Here is an 18708-nt window from a genome sequence, read left to right as displayed (position 1 = left end):
TTGGTCTGATGAAGCTGCCTGAGTTTTGCTGCGAACCAGGGTTTTTGGTTGTAAGTTCGTCCATGTCAGTGGCTGCAGCCTCAAAAACACTCCAGTTAGTACAGTCAATGCAGGCCTGTAACTCCGGCTTTGACTCGTTGGTCCATCTTTTCACACTCTTTACAACAGGTTTAGCAGATTTCAGTTTCTGCCTTTATGTTGGGATAAGATGAACCAGAAGGCTGCACGGGGAACAGAGCGATAGGCGTCCTTTAATGTTGTGTAGTCTAGTGTGTTAGTGCCCCTGGTGGGACACTTAATATGCTGTCTGTACTTTGGAAGTTCATGGCTGAGGTTTGCTCTCTTGAAGTCCCCGAGAACATTGGACAGGGAGTCTGGATGTTTTTTCTCCACGTTAGTTATCTGGTCGGCCAGGTGTAGTAATGCCTCACTAACATAGGCCTGAGGTGGAATGTAAACAGCGACCAGAATAAACAAGGAAAACTCCTGTGGTGAATGAAAAGATTTACAGTTTATGAATAATGTCTCTGTGAGGGTTGCATGATTTCTTCAACACTGTGACATCTGTACACCAACCTTCATTTATGTAGAGACAGAGTCTGCCTCTCCTTATTTTTCTGGTGTATTATCCTGCTGGAAGTAGCCATCAGAAGATGGGTACACTGTGGTCATAAAGGGATGGACATGGTCAGCAACAACACTCAGGTAGGCTGTTGGGTTTAAACAATGCTCAGTTAGTACTAAGGGGCCCAAGGTGTGCCAAGAAAATATCCCCCACACCATTACACCACCACCACCACCACCAGCCTGAACCATTGATACAAGTCAGGATGGATCCGTGCTTTCATGTTGTTTACACATAATTCTGAACCTACCCTCTGAATGTCGCAGTTGAAATCGAGACTCATCAGACCAGGCAACGTTTTTCCTTATTCTATTGTCCAGTGTTGGTGAGCCTTTGTGAAGGGTGGGGTGCGGACAATATGTCGAGGGGGGGCCCTCGCGCAGACGAGTAGCACCATTCACCCCGATCTGATTGCCCAGATCTGGTTCAGGTTCGGCGTGGCAGATGTGGATCTGTTTGGCAACTGAGTGCCCTGTGGTTTTCACTAAGCTCGTGGGACTACCCCCCTCTGGGGGTGGACGCCTTTGCACTCCCCCTGTGGCCTCCTTGGCTGTTGTATGTTTTCTGCTACTTCTTAGCCTCTTGGACTGCCTAAAATTTTCATCCTTGGTGATTTTGATCCTGGTGGCTCCGGAACACACGAGCACATCCTGGTTTCCCTGATTCCAGGTGCTGCTGTTGTGTTGGCCGAGGGGGGTGCCCTCTCTCAGGCGGGGGGCGCAATCAGGAGATATCCAATTCTCCTGTAGGTCTGGACGCTGAGAGGCGGCGCCTGGAGGGTCTATGTCTTTCCCATGACGTGGTGTGCACCATCCAGGGGTCGAGAGCAGCCTCTTACTCCTCCAAATGATCGTCGTTCCAACACTGGTGTTTGGACCGGGGGTTGGACCCGGTGGCCTGTCTGGCATTGGTTTTACACGCCCTGATCCAAGCCCCTTTCGAGCCTTTGAGACGGCAGACCTGTGGTTCCTTCCAGCCAAGGTCACCTTGCTTGTGGCTCTGACGTCGCCCAAGACCTTCAGCGATCTAGCTGCCCTCTCTGTTGCTCCGTCGCGTCTCAGGATCCAGGGTGACGGCAGCTCTGCTGTCCTGCGCCCTAATCCTGCATTCGGTCATGGGTGATTACTCTCTCGGGCTTCTTCCCCCCCCATGGGTCTGAGGATGAAGCTAAGTCCAACCTCTTCCTGCTACGTGGTGCACACGGCTGCGTTGTGCTGCTCACAGGGCCTGTTTGTGCACTCCATGGAATAGTACAAAGGGCTTCCTCTGTCAGCAGAGCGCCTGTCTCACTGGCTGTGCGAGGCTATTTCACAGGCCTATGTGTTAACTGGTGAATCTCCCCCAGACGGTATCAGGTCACACTCCACGAGAGGCGTCTCATCCTCTGTGGTGTTGCACGGTGGAATGTTGGTGGGCAACATCTGCACGGTGTTCGTTTCTACCTGCGGGATGGCTGTTGTGACCTCGTCTGCACCAACACAGCTGTGGGGCTCCCCATCCAGTCCCTGGCCTTTTACGCATGGGTTGGTTCTCTGCTTTCCCATGCCATTGGTGATTGCGCGCACGGCAACACCAATACAGCGGGTTACAGGGGACTGGTTCGCCTCTAAACCCAATAGCGATAGCCTTAGAGGGCAAAGTCTATACGAAATAGGATGATAGTTACGTATTGTAACTCCAGATTCTATAAGTATAGGCGCGGCCCTCTAAGCTGTGGGCCTCACTGGACCTGTGGTTCTCAGTGCTGAAGACAACCCATTATGGGAGCCGATTGGCCAGGTCTCACCGTTGTATATGTACAAGGTGTGGACGTAGGAGAGGCCCACACCGCAGGTGGGCGTAGACAAGCTTTTCTCAGTGCCGTACATGCGTGCGTAGGGGTAAACACAATAGCAATAGACTTAGAAGGCTACGCCTATACTCATAGAATCAAGAGTTACAATACGTAACTATCGTTTCCCGTTACCAGTTCCATTGTGTAGAATTTTCCAAGTACTGTTGATGTAAATTTTATTTTCTTCTTTATTATAATAATCTTTCTTGGCTTGTTTTTTATTATTGTAAACTTACTCATAAACCTTGTACTGCTTTTTATTGGTCTTTGTTCTATATTTATTGGTTATTATCCAATGCTTTCTTACAATTATGTTTGCAGGGTATTGTTGGACAGATTTTAACATGCAGTGATATTTAGACATGTTTCATTTGCAGCATTTACCTTTTCTACAAAAAATCTTTTCCACTCTTTGTTAATGGTCATTCCTGAACTTGATTATTGCTTCATCAGTTCTTACACCTACAGATCTATTGTATAGTTCCTCCTCCTTTCTATTTATTTGACAATCATATATCTATCTTTATTACCAGCCCACTTTTAAGTGTTTTATATGACCTTTGAAAAAATGTTAATTACTTTTGAAAAAATTATTATTCTAGTTATTCTACTGCGCTTGGTGATCACTGGGTAAAGCCCTCTTCTGTATAATGCATCGAGGAAATCTGGTGTGTTTTTATGTTAATATACATTTAGGTAAGGGGTCAATTTTGATTTACCCACATATTATAAATGCCCTTTCATTTATCCCATTTATTAAATATTACTACGTATCTTTAAATGTTAGACCCTGGTGTTCTGTATACACAAGTTACAACAATAAATCTCATCCTTTTATTTCAATTTTCACAGTCATGCATTCCATTAAATCATCAATAACAGCTGTCATATATCCATCTGGTTTACATTTAAATTACTGGACACATACAGAGCCAGGCCCCCCTCCTCTCTTATCTGTTAATATAATCTCACTTATATCTCTCAATATGGAAATATATACCTTTCTCTTGATTTAACCTTGTCTCAGATTGAGCTTTTCATTTGCATTTTCTTTTAAATGTATTCAAATTATTTTTGGTCTTAGTAAGGTTTAGATAAAGATTATCATTATCATGTCATTAAATTGGTCATCAGTATATTTATAGGTGTCACTGATATGAATAAACACACAACTTTCTGTATTAACATCATATTCAAAATCATGTATTTTATGCTCAGTGATGTCAATTTTTGTTTTGTATCGACAAGGTTGAATGCATGTAAGGGCGGCTGTGGCTCAGGAGACAGAGCGGGTTTCCTATTAATGGAAAGATCGGTGGTTAAATCCTCGGCTCCTCCAGTTTATGAATGTGTGTGAGTGTTAGTTTCTGTTTGAGCACTTAGGCTCAATGTATAAATGGTGAATGCGATGTAGTGTAAAAGCGCTTTGAGTGGTCGCAAAGAATAGAAAGACACTATACAAATACAGAGCATTTACATTTACTTATTGGAAGTCACTTTGGATAAATGTGTTAACTTAATAAATGTAATGTAATGTAAAGATGTGGTGTCAGTTTCCGTCCACTATGATACACGACACAGGATAAAACAATTGTCACACACTTTTTCATTCCATTTTATGTAATTTATGACATTTTATGCTGATGTTGTGTAGTTTAGATATATAGTGTATATTGTATTATATATAATTATAGTATATTTTTGACAGTTAAAACTAGATATGGACCGGACACAATAGGGATACCAAGCGGATGCAGTAAAGTTCCTCAGCTAGAACCAAACAAGGGACAAAGCCATTACATGGTTTGTAGCTTAGACCACTAGGCCACTGGTATGCCCTAAAACCTAAATAATAGCTCCTCTACAACATTTTTATCAGCAATACAGTGAGGATATTAAACCTCTCTCATTTTTTATAATGGATGTGTATGCTTAAATGCTTGATGATGCTGGCACGAAGCTCTTCACTGACCAGTCCGTAGATAAGGGGGTTGATGGCTGGTGGAATGATGATAAACAAGATGCTGAAGAACATCTTGATATTTTGGGAGACTGAGGGAAACCTCTGACTCACAATTATGACCAATGAAGATATTTCGTAGAGCACATACACAACAAGGTGCGATGTGCACGTCTGAAAGGCCTTGCTGCGGACGATGCGGTCAGCTGCGCCATATTTTATAGAAGCACGCAGGATTCTGAAGTAGGAAAAAGCAATGATGAGGAAGATCCCTGTACTCACAGACCAGGTCATGGACAGACCTAGAGAAACATAAAACCAATTTTTCATCTTGCCGTCATGCGATTGCCTCATTTTGCCCTCCAGCAAGACTACACTGTCAAATTGAAATGGTCTCACTTCAAGCTGTAGGTAGTCTTACTTTGTTTTGCATTAGTGTTGTTGGTATTTTACTTAAAGAAAGAAAAAGAAAGAAAAAAGTAAAAGAAGTGACAAAAAATAAAGACAAACTGTAATAAATGAATGTAATTACTTCTTCTTCCTTTCCCTGATTCAACATGATTGCCTGATTAAAAGGGCTAGTGTTCAACAACATACTGTATGTCTTTACATTCTAAACAAATGCACTGACCATAGATATCACTGATAGGGGTGGGACTGCAGGCCAGGCTCAGAATGGCACGGTTGCTGCTGTACACATGTTTGATGGTATTGCCACACAGCGGGACATTCATGTGGAAGGAGAAGAGCACAGCAATACACAGCAGAGCGACGAGCCAGGCCAGAGCACAGCAGGAGTGCAGCCGAGCTGATGTCATGATGCTGTGATACCTGAGTGGTTCGCACACCGCAATGTACCTGCAGAGAGGAGCACTGTTAGAGACATCAAAACCATCCTTAGCTTTTCCAAGTTTAACAGGATCAAAGCATCTCTAACTGCGGGTATCTGTTTCTGTATGCAAGAAAATAACCTAAAGTTGCTCTTATTTAGGCTTTGCTCACATACAGACCAGTTACACTTTATTGCAGCAAAATCAACAAAGAAGATGGCCAGACTGGTGGAGGATGGTTTTATATGAGAAAGCCAATCATGGCAAATTGAAGTAATTTATTTTCTCAAGGTTTCTCTAAAAATTATTTTTAGGTACAGCACATGCAGCAAAGGTCTTTTCTTAACCCATTAATAACATTTCAAGGTCCAGTAACAGCACAACAATAACACCCAGTCTGACATAATAGTATAAAGCTAAAATTAGAATTCTGAAACAGTAAAACAGATTAGTCTCTGAGTCAGTCTGTGCCATTTATGCATGACAGTAAAACTTCAATCCTTGACTATTTTTCTTGATGTGGTGCGTTTTGATACCTGTCATAGGCCATCGCTCCCAGAATAGTCTGCGCTGCAACACCGTACATGTGCACAGAGAAGGCCTGGGCGATGGCCGGGATGTAGGCGATTGTCTTCTGTCCCGTCAAGAAGTGCACCATCAGGTGAGGCAGCACCGCCATGGCCCCCAGCAGATCACACACTACCAGGTTACAAACCATTACGAACATGGGTCTGTGGAGGTTCTTGTCTATGATAATGACGCACGCCACCATGCTATTCCCCAACAGCGTTACAAAGAAATTTAACAGAGCCAGGAAGAACAGGAAAGTGCCGTAGCCTGGTGGTACATAGAAGCCCTCCACCTCGAACACGATAGGCTGCTTGAGAGGAGTTGATATGTTCTCCATCCACCACAGTAAGGTTCTGTAAAAGACAAGCATATCTTAACCCACCAAACAGGTCATTTTTCTGACATCATGGATAGTGATAATAACTTTAGATTAACAACCACACGTCCAGTAAAGAATTGTTAAACACATAAATGTGAACAACCTGTGACATATGTCTTTCTTTGTGGTACCTACAGTAAAACAGACAAATAACAGTTAGTGAACAGGCATCTAAGAGCAATTCAATATTTCATCACACACGTATGAATAATAGAACTAAAGGTAATGTCTAATGATCACAAAGCTATAAAGGTTCTTGTGAATAGCCTGCTTTGCCCTACTGTCTTCTCATCAGAGCATTGACGATGCTCTGACTTGTCGAGGAGAGCGTGTTCTCTTTTTATGATTTGACTTTGTGCTCTGAGCGTCCATCAGTAACACAGATCCCTGCCCAAATTCACTGTTTAGAAACATAATCCCCGCCTTAAACCATCCATCAAGTGTCTCAAGCTGGTACTGCGGGTGAAGGATTGGCAGTGATTTTAAAATAATTTGGAATGTCATTTTACCTATATTAAAGATAATGCTAATCATACAGAATGACTGAATATCCTCTTACCACCTGAGTGATGTCTTTATACTAACAACAAAACACACCAAGTCCAAACAATCCAGCAGGTAAATAATTCTAAAAGCAAATGGGGAACATTTCCATGCTGACTGTTCGATTAGTCGTTCCTGGGTTGATGGAACAGTCAGCACGGAAATCCCCAATTGCCTTTAGAATTATTACCTGCTGGATTGTTTGGACTTTGTGTGTTTTGTTTAATTTTTGAACTATACAGAGAAAGGACTCACTGCTGTCGAGCTTCATGAAGCGTCTCCCACGGCTGCCTAGCTTCATGGCGGCCAATCATTCCAAAACGTTTGCCTCTCAATTGGGTGGGATCCCTCCTCTTGCCCTCGACCTTTGTGCTCAACACCTAAACACAAGACAGACAGTTTGATCCATACACCCTCCATCCAGGAGACGAGCTTGATAGCTGAACGCTGTGGCTCCTAGTCTACTTTTGGAGACTCTAGGAACCACAAGTAACCCTGCATTCTGGGAGCGCAGTGCTCTGGTGGGGTAGTAAGGTACTATGAGCTCTTTAAGATAAGATGGTGCCTGACCATTAAGAGCTTTGTAGGGAAGAAGAATGATTTTAAATTCTATTCCGGATTTTACTGGAAGCCAGTGCAGGGAAGCTAAGACAGGAGAAGTAACAAATGCATGGACTAGTTTTTCTGCATCATTTTAAGACAGGATGTTCCTGATTTTCGCAATATTACGTAGGTGAAAAAAGGCGGTCCTTGAAATTTGCTTAATGTGAGACTTAAATGACTTGTCCTGATCAAAGATAACTCCAAGATTCCTCACAGTGGTGCTGGAGGCCAGAGCGATGCCATCAAGGGAAACTATAACTTTAGATAATGTGTCATGGAGGTGCTTAGGCCCCAGAACAATAACTTCAGTTTTATCTGAGTTTAACATTAGAAAATTACAGGTCATCCAGATTTTAACATCCTGAAGTCACATTTGAAGTTTAACTGATGAGTTTCATCTGGTTTGATCAATAGATATAACTGAGTATCATCTGCATAACAATGAAAGCTTATGGAATATTTCCTGATAATATTGCCTAAAGGAAGCATATATAAAGTGAACAGAATTGGTCCGAGGACAGATCCTTGAGGAACATGGAGGACTCATCGTTAACATGTACAAACTGAAATCGATCTGATAAATAGGACTTAAACCAGCTTAGAGCGGTTCCTTTAATGCCAATGAAATATTCCAGTCTCTGCAATAGGATCTGATGGTCAATGGTATCAAATGCAGCACTAAGATCTAATAAAACCAGTACAGAGACAAGTCCTTTGTCTGATGCAATAAGGAGGTCGTTAGTAATTTCACCAGTGCTGTCTCTGTGCTATGATGAGCTCTGAATCCTGACTGAAAATCCTCAAATAAACTATGTAGAAAGTCACACAGCTGTTTAGCAACTGCTTTCTCCAGAACCTTAGAGAGAAATGGAAGGTTAGATATAGGTCTATAGTTGGCTAAAACATCTGGATCAAGTTTGGGCTTTTTCAGAAGAGGTTTAATTACAGCTACTTTAAAGTACTGTGGTACATAGCCTGTTGATAAAGATAGATTGATCATATCTAGTATAGAAGTGCTGACTAAGGGTAAAACATCTTTAAGCAGCCTAGTCGGGATGGGGTCTAAGAGGCAGGTTGATGGTTTAGATGAAGAAATTATTGAAGTTAGTTGGTAAAGATTGAGGGAAGCAAAACAGTCTAAACATGTATCTGGTTCTACAGCTGTTTCTAAGGTTCCTGAGTTAAGAGATAAGTCGGTGCCAATTGAGGGCAGGTCTTGGTGAATTTTGTCTCTAATAGCTAGAATTTTATCATTAAAGAAGCTCATGAAGTCGTAACTACTGAGAGCTATGGGAATACTTGGCTCAATAGAGCTGTGACTCTCTGTCAGCCTGGCTACAGTGCTGAAAAGAAACCTGGGGTTGTTCCTATTTTCCTCTATTAATGACGAGTAGTATGCTGCTCTAGCATTACGGAGGGCCTTCCTATAAGTTCTAAGACTATCTTGCCAAATTAAACGAGAATTTTCCACTTTGGTGGAATGCCAATTTCTCTCAAGTTTCCGCGATATTTGCTTTAATTTGCGAGTTTCAGTATTATACCATGGAGCTAACCGTCTTTGTTTTACTGTTTTCTTTTTTAGAGGGGCTACAGAGTCGAGTGTCATTCGCAGCGAGCTATCACTATCAACAAGATGATCGATTTGGGAGGGACTGAAATTAGCATAGGAGTCCTCCGTTACTTTGTGACTTGATAATGAATTTAAAGCTGATGGAATCCTTAAATTTAGCTACAGCACTATCAGACAGACATCTTGTATAGAAATTTTTGCCCAGTGGCGAGTAGTTCAGCAATACAAACTCAAAAGTTATCAAGCAGTGGTCAGATAAAGAGGGATTCTTCCAATGAAATCTAACAGAGAGATAAACACAGTACTAATGCTGTCATTCTCAACGTCCACATGAATATTAAAATCCCCTACAATAATAACTTTGTCCGTTTTAAGGACTAAAGTTGACAAAAACTCTGCAAATTTAGATAAGAATTCAGAGTACGGACCAGGTGCTCGGTACACTATAACAAAAAGAATTGGTTGCAGTGATTTCCAACTTGGGTGCGAAAGACTAAGAACAAGGCTTTCAAATGTGTTATAGTTTAGTTTAGGTTTAGAGCTGATTAGTAGGCTAGAGTCAAAGATAGCTGCAACTCCACCTCCTCGGCCTGTGCGTATTAATATGACTGGGAGGGGTGGATTCATTTAGGCTAACATATTCTCCATCACCCAGCCAGGTTTCAGTAAGACAAAATAAATTAATATCATAATCTGATATTAGTTCATTTACTAGTACACCTTTAGAAGAGAGAGATCTGATGTTTAAGAGTCCACATTTAACTCTCCTATTCATTTGCACTATTGCTCTTGTGGTTTTAATTTTTATGAGGTTTTTATGCACAGCTCCTCTTCTGTTTACCTTTTTAAATAATTTCGATGGTCGGGGGGCAGACACCGTCACTATAGGATTTTCACTAAGTAACTCCTGAAATGGAGGAGCAGAGACTGCGACTCTGCATAGGGTTTTGGGTGGGTAACTGCTGAATTAGAAGGGCAGAGAACTGCGACTCTGCCTCCTGGTCTCAACTCTGGGTTATCATGGATTTGGTCCACTAATAAACTTGGCCAGATTTCTAGAAATGAGAGCTGCTCCTTCCCAAGTGGGATGGATGCCGTCTCTTCGAATCAGACCAGGTCTTCCCCAGAAAGTCTGCCAATGATCTACAAAGCCCACATCGTTTGCTGGACACCACCTCGACAACCGGCGGCGGAATGACGTCATGCGGCTATACATGTCATCACTGGTCAGATTTGGCAGGGGTCCAGACATTGTTTTTGCATATGTACACACCGACTCAACATTAATCTTAGTGACCTCCGATTGGCGTAGTTTTGGGCAGTAAGTCATTACTGAGTAAGTTGTTAAATTAATGTAGTGTAAAAGATTATAATTCAATTCAAACTCAGTAATTACATTACAGTTAAATTTCAGTGTTTTTAAACCTGGGCCCTGGGGTTGTCATAAATATCGGCTTTTTGATACATGTCGGTTATGAATATTTACTTAAACTTTAATTAATTTCTAAGATAAGTTGATAAGTTTAATAATTACATTCAGTAATTTAATCAACGTGATAATTTCCCACCAAGGTATGAGAAATGGCATTGAATTTTTCTAAGTAATTTATCAAAGTTAGAAATTCAACAATAATGGGCCAAATTTCACATTCAACGACTAGCCAAAACACTATGACCACTGTCAGCAGGTGACCATTTTGTCCTCAAAGTTGATGTGTTGGAAAAATGGGCAAGCGGAAGTAGATTTGAGCGACTTCATGAAGTCCTTTGAAAGACTGGTGTTGGCCCACCTGAAGGACATTACAGGCCCCTAGCTGGACCCCCTGCAGTTTTCCTACAGGGCTAACAGATCAGTGGATGATGCAGTCAACTTGGGTCTGCATTACATCCTGCAACAGCTCGACTCACCAGGGACAAATGCAAGGATCCTGTTTGTGGCTCGGCGTTCAACACCATCATCACCAAACTCACCCAACTCCTGAAGTTTGCTGACGGCCTCATCCGGGACGGTGATGAGTCGGCCTACAGATGGGAGGTTGATCAGCTGGCTCTCTGGTGCAGTCAGAACAACCTGGAGCTTAACATGCTCAAAACTGTGGAGATGACCGTGGACTTCAGGAGGAGCCCCCCCACTCTGCCCCCATCACCATACTCAACAGCCCTGTGTCTGCTGTGGAATCCTTCAGGTTTCTGGGTTCCACTATATCCCAGGACCTGAAGTGGGAGCCCAACCCTGACGCCATCATCAAGAAGGCCCAGCAGAGGATGTACTTCCTGCGTCAGCTCAGGAAGCTCAACCTGCCTAAGGAGCTGCTGATCCAGTTCTACACAGCCATCATCCAGTCTGTCCTCTGCACCTCCATCACTGTCTGGTTTGGATCTGCCAGCAAAAAGGACAGGAGCAGACTACAACGGACAGTCAGGACTACAGAAAACATCACTGGTGCCAACCTGCCCTCCATTCAGGACTTATACATTTCCAGAGACAGGAAACGGCCAGGAAACATCACTGCAGATCCATCTCACCCCGGACACAACCTGTTACAGCTCCTCCCCTCTGGTAGGTGCTACAGAGCACTGTACGCCAAAACCAACAGACTCAGGAACAGTTTCTTCCCACAAGGCATCACTCTGATGAACAGCTGATTTCTGACTCACAGTGTCAGGAACAATTCCTGTGCAATAACCCAGTAACTCTGCCTCTAATCAGCACCTGTTTACTGGTTACCACTTATTATTTATTTATTCACCATTCTCTATTTCAGTGCTGTTCATACTATGTCATATTGTATATACTGTATACCAATACACCTACCTCAGGTCATAACTCCTGCACAAAATACTTATACTTATTTATTCCAGCATCCTTTGCACTATGCTTCATTGCACTATTTGTCAATATGTCTATATTGTTTTTGTTCATAGTGTATATTTGTGTCGACTACACAGAAGTCTGTGTCTGATTTTATTTTATTTTTATTATTGTGATTTTGTATTATACAATTCAGAGTCAAATTCCTTGTATGTGTACACATACCTGGCAATAAAACTGATTCTGATTCTGACTTTGACAAGGGCCAAACTGTGATGGTTAGACATCTGGGTCAGAACATCTCCAAAACTGCAGCTCTTGTGGGGTGTTCCCGGTCTGCAGTGGTCAGTACCAATCAAAAGTGATCCAAGAAAGGAAAAGTGTTGGACCGGCGACATTGCAGTTTGTTTGCGTATGGGGCTGCGGAACCACAGACCAGTCAGGGTGCCCATGCTGACCCCTGTCAGCTGCCGAAAGTACCTACAATGAGCACTTGAGCATCAGAGCTGGACCACGGAGCCATGGAAGAAGGTGGCCTTGTCTGATGGGTCACGTTTATACAGTAGTATGAGCGTGAGTCAGAGTTGGAGAGAGGAATTTGTTTTGTAGGAGTAATGTTAGGAAATAAAGTCTTACTAGCAGCTTCTCTACATTCATAACAAACTCCTCTCCATTATTTGCACCAACGTCTTCCTGCAACAACTCGCCTCTCACAAGATTTCAGAGCGAGAACTGTCCTTGAGCGAGACTTCAGTTTCCTGTTAAAAACAAAGGGGGTAACCGGGAGTCCCTCGTAGGGGTCCTTTCCAGGTTGGTATGCCTGGATTGAAACCTGTGTGTACGTGTGTGTGTGTGTGTGTGTGTGTGTGTGTGTGTGTGTGTGTGTGTGTGTGTACACCTTCAAACCTGTGTTATTACTGGGCTCTAATGAGTGTCCTGGAGGCCTCTGAGCTCCCAGGTGTCTCAGTGACCAGCAGGTTAATAGAATTAAAAGCTGCAATGGGGCGTTCAGGGAGCAACGGACAGCTGCTCCCCCTCTGTGGAGAGACTCCAGCCTGCAGACCGGCCTTCTTGCTTCATATTCACACTTCTTTCACTCTGTTCCTTCTGTCCATCTTATGATCGCCACTTTCTCTGAACCTGCAGAAGAGTGTGTTCTGGAAAGGCTTTTCACCTGGCTGGCATGAGCCGCTGTCACGGTTCCAGGTTAATAAGTTTACAACTTTATTTATAAAGCATTTAGTTCCTGCAAACCGGGAAAAGCATTTCTTTGTGCATTGGGACATAGTCATTTTGAAACAGGAGAAGGTCTTTTGCCACAAAGTTATTATTGTCCAAAATATCGTCATATGCAGTTGCATGAAGATTTCCTTTCATTGGAAATAAGGGACATAGCCCAAACCAGGAAATACATGGAGTCCATACCCACTCATCCAGTTTATGCAGGGTCTTGGGAAATCATGAGTCATTCAAATCCAAAAGTTGTGTGTGCTCAGTGAAGTTTCACAGGAGTCTTTTAGGTTATATGTCTTATGTGATCTGTTCAAACAGCAAATGTTGGCACTACTGGACAGGTCAGGGTTCACCTAGATTGCTTAGGGATAGTTGTTTAGTTTTCTGCTGGAAACCAAAGCACAGTATGTTGGAAAACCTGCAGTACAAGGTTCATGATGCAGTGACAGTGAAGGGGGTCCCTGTAGATCCCAGGAGCTTTCATTAACGCAGCGTGTAATCAGTGTTATCCTCTGAGCTCTGATTAACATCTATCACTGGGCCTCTCTCTTTGCTCCCGGAGGGCTAATTACCATCAGAAACTGTTGATAAATGTTTTGTTAGGAAGCAGCTCACAGTGGACCTCATTAATGGTCGCCTTTGTTTCAGAAACATGAACACTCGCTACTGGCTGCTGTGGCAACTGGAACACACAGTGATGAAACTGACAGACCACCAGGAGACAGTGTAGTCCCCCGAGTGCCAATCATGACAGTTTATAGTTTTACAATGTTTTGGCTTACTGTTCACAACAAAGTTTTACAATGCAAAACTCACAGGAAGCACAGGAAGCCATTATTACTACTAAATATCCCATGTTGGACTGGCTTTTAGATTTATTTCAGTCCTGCTCTTGGACAGTCAGAATAAGAATCATGATTATTGTGTTCTGAGACTGTTTTAGTGTCTAGTTGTTTTGTTGTATGGTGCTCCATACCATTTACCAATCTCCCATTTATTGACCAGGGAGGCGTACAAGCACTGTACAAGTCCTGGATGGTGGACAGGTAAGCACCAGCATAGCATAATGACCTGTTAGGGCTCCCCTGAGCAAACATTTACATCAAGCACAGTGAACACAACAGACTACACAAACTTAATTTACCAGCAACCAGCCAGAACACCTCAGCTGGAATATAAGCAGGCTCCAGATTTACCATATGGCAAACGTTTTGTTTGTTGAATTGTTGAATCTCAAATAATAAGCTGTTGAAATGTTACAAATACACAATTAACTATCCAAATATAGTGTAACCATGTGATTTCTAAGTTGATTTAATACAATGCACCTTGTGAGCAGACAATAAACTAAAAAAATAAAGGTTTTAAACTAGATTTTAAACATGAGGGCAGTCTATTTTGCCTGGCTGTTTGGTTCTGATCCAAACCAGACTGTTGGATGAGGAGGGAGCTGACCGATTACTGACGGTTTTTTGTCGTAGAGTGTGGGCAACTGAAAAAACACGGGGTGGAGTGAGTTGTTTTAAAATGGAACAATTTAAGCTACTGAAATGTAAAAGGTAAAAAAACAGCAGCTCTTTTGTTGGCCATGTTTGTTTGTTTAGTGAGTCTTGCACTGCCTTCCAGTTTCATAATATGCTTTAATTATCTGTTAGAGAAAAGTTGATAACTTTATGGTAAATGGTCTATACGAGTGTAGCATGAACCAAAGCAGGTTCAGTATCTTTCCCAAGCACATCACCAACCTTTTGATTAGTGAACGACCCGCTCTACCTCCTGAGCCACAGTCACCCTAACTTCAGTTGCGAGTGTTACATACAAAACGTATGAAGAGCTTAAAAAATGCCATGTTTTATTATAAATGAAACAACTCAAAAGTTTATGTACCAGCATTCACATTTCCCCTCTTTCCAGCTGTGAACAGCTTCCCAGTTTCCATTCAGTGGGGTAACAGTGCCCGACGTGTATGTCACACACAGAAAGCCAAGGATTATTGTTTGCATGCTGCCATTTGGTGTGGTGATGGAGCAGTGGATAAAACACATGCCTTTGGTGTGAGAGACCTGGGTTCAAATCCAATGTTTCCCTGAGGAAGAAACTTAACCCCACGTTGCTCCAGAGGTGTGCAACCTTTGACGTGTATATAATAATTGTAAGTCGCTTTGGATAAAAGCATCAGCTAAATGAATTAATGTAAACTTTAAGGATGCTCTGTATAGTATACTTTGTACTTGTTTAGTGTGAATGCAGTACAGAGTCAGAACATAGTTAGAACCAACATGCAACTAGGATGAACTGAATCTGAAATCAGTCAAAGTTTAATTTTATATTTATGGTATCAGTGTTAATGTAAAGGGAATTCACAGTACTACTACCAGGATTAATTGTTCAGGTCTCTTTGGCTACGTTCACACTGCAGACCTTAATGCTCATTTCTGAAGGATTGCCAAGATCTGATCTTTTGATTTACTGTTTACATTATCTTGTAAATTTGGTCCATATCAGACCCTGAACAGCCTAAAAATGACCTGCAAGGGACGTCACACGGAATTAAACATGGAGGCCACAGAGGTTAGCCTCTACATGGTTTTTGTTTAGGTTGAGTTCATGTGGAAGAAAGAGAAGTCATAATAATAAGGATGGAGAGAAAGATTATTTTTAGTTCACATTAGTGCAGATTTGTGACAATGGACGCTCTAGCGTGACGTCAGAGTTGCATGAACACCAATCTCCAGACTGAGGTTGCATTTCTAAAAATCTGACCTGCATCGTTTGGACAACATACTGTATGAAACTGGCACAAATCCGAACTGGAAAAGTTTAGATTCCATGTGACCTGTTCACACTGTTCTAAACAAATCAAATGTGAGTCTCTTTGGCGTGCAGTCTGAAGGCAGCCTTTGTGCTCAGTGGGCAAACAGGACCAAGATGAGGTCAACTTTATTGCCTCCAAGGAGAAATATTTCTTGGGCACATAGTGCACATTGCTGCTTCACAGTCTAGACACTCAGGAAAAACCACCTGTAGGCACTGACATGGCGAGTACAGCAATAAATACAGTAGAAAAGAAAAGAGAACAGCAGTTAATAAATGAATATTATCAAAGGATAAAATGAATAAAGGTAATATATAAATGCACATTCATAATAAATACAGGTATTGATAGTAAGTAAAGCCTAAAGGCATAAAAAAATACACCTTTCCAAGATCAAACAGAGCAGCAATAAAAGAAGATTAAACAAGTTGTGCATAATCACAAACCTAAGACCTGCAGTATAGTGTAAGATATTTGAGATGTGAGTTTATCTTTGATGACTCTTCATGTAATATTTTTTGGGTTTCCCCTGATCCACAGGAACAGTTCAGTTCAGTTTTAACACTGTGGCTACATCAGCTAAACTGTAACTACTCTATTAACAGGAGACACTCAGGATTGGAACCCACAGTGCTTCTATCAGATATGACTCATGTTTAACGCTGAGCCAGCACAACCATAAGCCCTGCACGTAGCCAGTGTTAAAAACAAATGTGTCACAGCCGTAATCATAACAACCAGAGCACAGCGAGGCCAAAGCTCGTCATCCTTTGACCACGGCAGCTCCGTACAAGCTTTGATATTTGGTGACACTCACATTAACAGGAATGTTTGTTAATGTGCTTTAAATGCCAAAGACACAGAATAAATACAGATAATGCACATATTAAGGAATGAATGAGGCTTGTTTGGAAATGTGGTCTGGTCTGGAGTTCAGGGTGAATTTTACAGTTCTTTAGCTCCATCTGCTGCTCATTCTTTGATACTGCAGTTTAGAGATCCTGCTGATTCAAAATAGGCTCAAGCCACAAAGAAAGAAAATTAACTTTAGAAATTTTTAATATCACATTTCTAACAGTAATACGTCTGCATATGTTTTCAACGATGTCCATTAAGCCACACAAGGAATTTAACTATTAACCCTGGTAATACTTTCCTGGTAATATTTCCACACAATGTTCAGTCCTTGCTGCAACTCGTTCATTTCACTCATTTTTTTCTGCAAAGACTGCAGTGACTGTTTTGATGGATTCCAGGTACAAAACTGAGGTATTTGTACTTTACTTGAATATTTTCTTTTCATACCACTTTCTGCTCCACTCAATCTCTCAGAGGGAGATATTGTACTTTTTTACTTCACTACATTTATCTGACAGCTTCAGTTATTTTACAAAGTCAGATTTTTACACACAAACACATGAAGAGTTTAGAAAATGTTATGTTATGTTATAAATTAACCTCCCCAGCATTTTAGACTAGTACGGCAGGATTATTAGACTGACCGTGAAATGAATTGTCAACTATTTTTATGGTTCACAGATGTGAAGATTTGCTGCTTTTCCTTTTAATTATTTCGATTTATTTATTTGATAACTTTGTACTGCTGGTTTAACAAAGCAACCATCAGGAAGGTGTCACTTTGGGCTCTGGATGAACTGTGATCTCTCTCTGTTTTGAGAATTAAAAAATGTATTAATGGAGAAAATAATCAACAGATAATAATCCATAATGAAAATGATCAGTAATATCATCATAGATACAAAATAGTTCAACCGTAACCAACTACTACAGTAAAATCCTGCTGTCACACTGATAATGGTGATACAGTCACAGGGGACATGTTTCAATGTGCACTAGTACTAGTACTTTTACTTTAATGCTTTAAGTTCATTTCCTGATTGTACATACATACTTTTACTTAAGTAAGATTTTCAATGCAGTAATGAGTATTTTTTCAATGTGGTATTAATACTTTTACTTAAAAGCAAAGGATCTGAATCAGAAATCAGAATCAGAAATACTTTATTGATCCTTGAGGGCAAATTCTTTTTTCACAGTTGCACACTTATCAAGGCAGGAGGTATAGAAATAATAATAGAAAGTTGGTTGATAAAGAAATATATAAATATGAGTATAAATATAAAATATAAAGGAGTGTTGGTATGTACTAGTGAATAAATACTGGCAGAATAGCAGCAGAGAATATTGCACAAAAACAGATAATAATGTCCAGTTTAAACTAAGTGTCCGTGTGTCAGACACTTAGAGGGAGAAGTTGTAGAGTTTGATGACCACAGGCAGGACTTCCTGTGGCGCTCTGTGGTGCATTATGGGGGATGAGTCCTGTATTTGAGCAGCAAGTCATGGAAGACACTGTCCAAGATGACATGTAGTTTGGCCAGCATCCTCCTCTCTGACACCACCGACAGAGAGTCCAGCTCCGCCCCCACAACGTCACTGGCCTTGGATCAGTTTGTTGAGCCTGTTAGCGTCCGCTAACCTCAGCCTGCTGTCCCAGCATGCAACAGCAAACAGGATAGCACTGGCCACCACAGAGTCATAAAACATCCTCAGCATCGTCCTGCAGATGCTGAAGGACCTCAGCCTCCTCAGAAAGTAGAGACGGCTCTGGCCCTTCCTGTAGAGGTCGTGATGGTACAGTGGATAAGATGCCTGCCTTTAGTGTGAGAGACCTGGGTTCAATTCCCCACTGTGACCCATCTGCAATTTTGTCCCTGAGCAAGACACTTAACCCCTAGTTGCTCCAGAGGCGTGCGACCTCTGACATGTACGGCAATTGTAAGTAGCTTTGGATAAAAGCGTCAGCTGAATGAATAAATGTAGAAATGTCTCCCCCTGGATGGAAACAGGGGTCCCTGGTGCCTTGGATCCACAACCAGCTCCTAATCATGTTGAGCTGTAACTGGTTCTGCT

The 18708-nt window shown here is 41.8% G+C and overlaps 1 protein-coding gene across 1 annotated transcript; it reads right to left on the bottom strand.

Moving 5' to 3' along the window:
- Positions 1–4298: 4298 nt before the first annotated feature.
- On the bottom strand, positions 4299–6189 carry LOC119895462 (olfactory receptor 2K2-like). The gene is made up of 3 exons (XM_038708611.1): positions 5786–6189; positions 5051–5277; positions 4299–4721 (listed from the first exon to the last, which is right to left on the bottom strand). The coding sequence occupies exons 1-3, from the start codon at positions 6187–6189 to the stop codon at positions 4366–4368; spliced, it is 987 nt and encodes a 328-aa protein (XP_038564539.1). The 3' UTR covers positions 4299–4365.
- Positions 6190–18708: the final 12519 nt, after the last annotated feature.

The sequence above is a fragment of the Micropterus salmoides genome, unplaced genomic scaffold, assembly GCF_014851395.1.
Source record: "Micropterus salmoides isolate LMB-PRFRI ecotype aquatic unplaced genomic scaffold, ASM1485139v1 Ms_hic_scaffold_9, whole genome shotgun sequence".
In the NCBI taxonomy this organism is placed as follows: Eukaryota; Metazoa; Chordata; class Actinopteri; order Centrarchiformes; family Centrarchidae; genus Micropterus; species Micropterus salmoides.
Note: the sequence above shows the minus strand (reverse complement) of the source record. Positions and strands in the feature narration are given on the sequence as shown.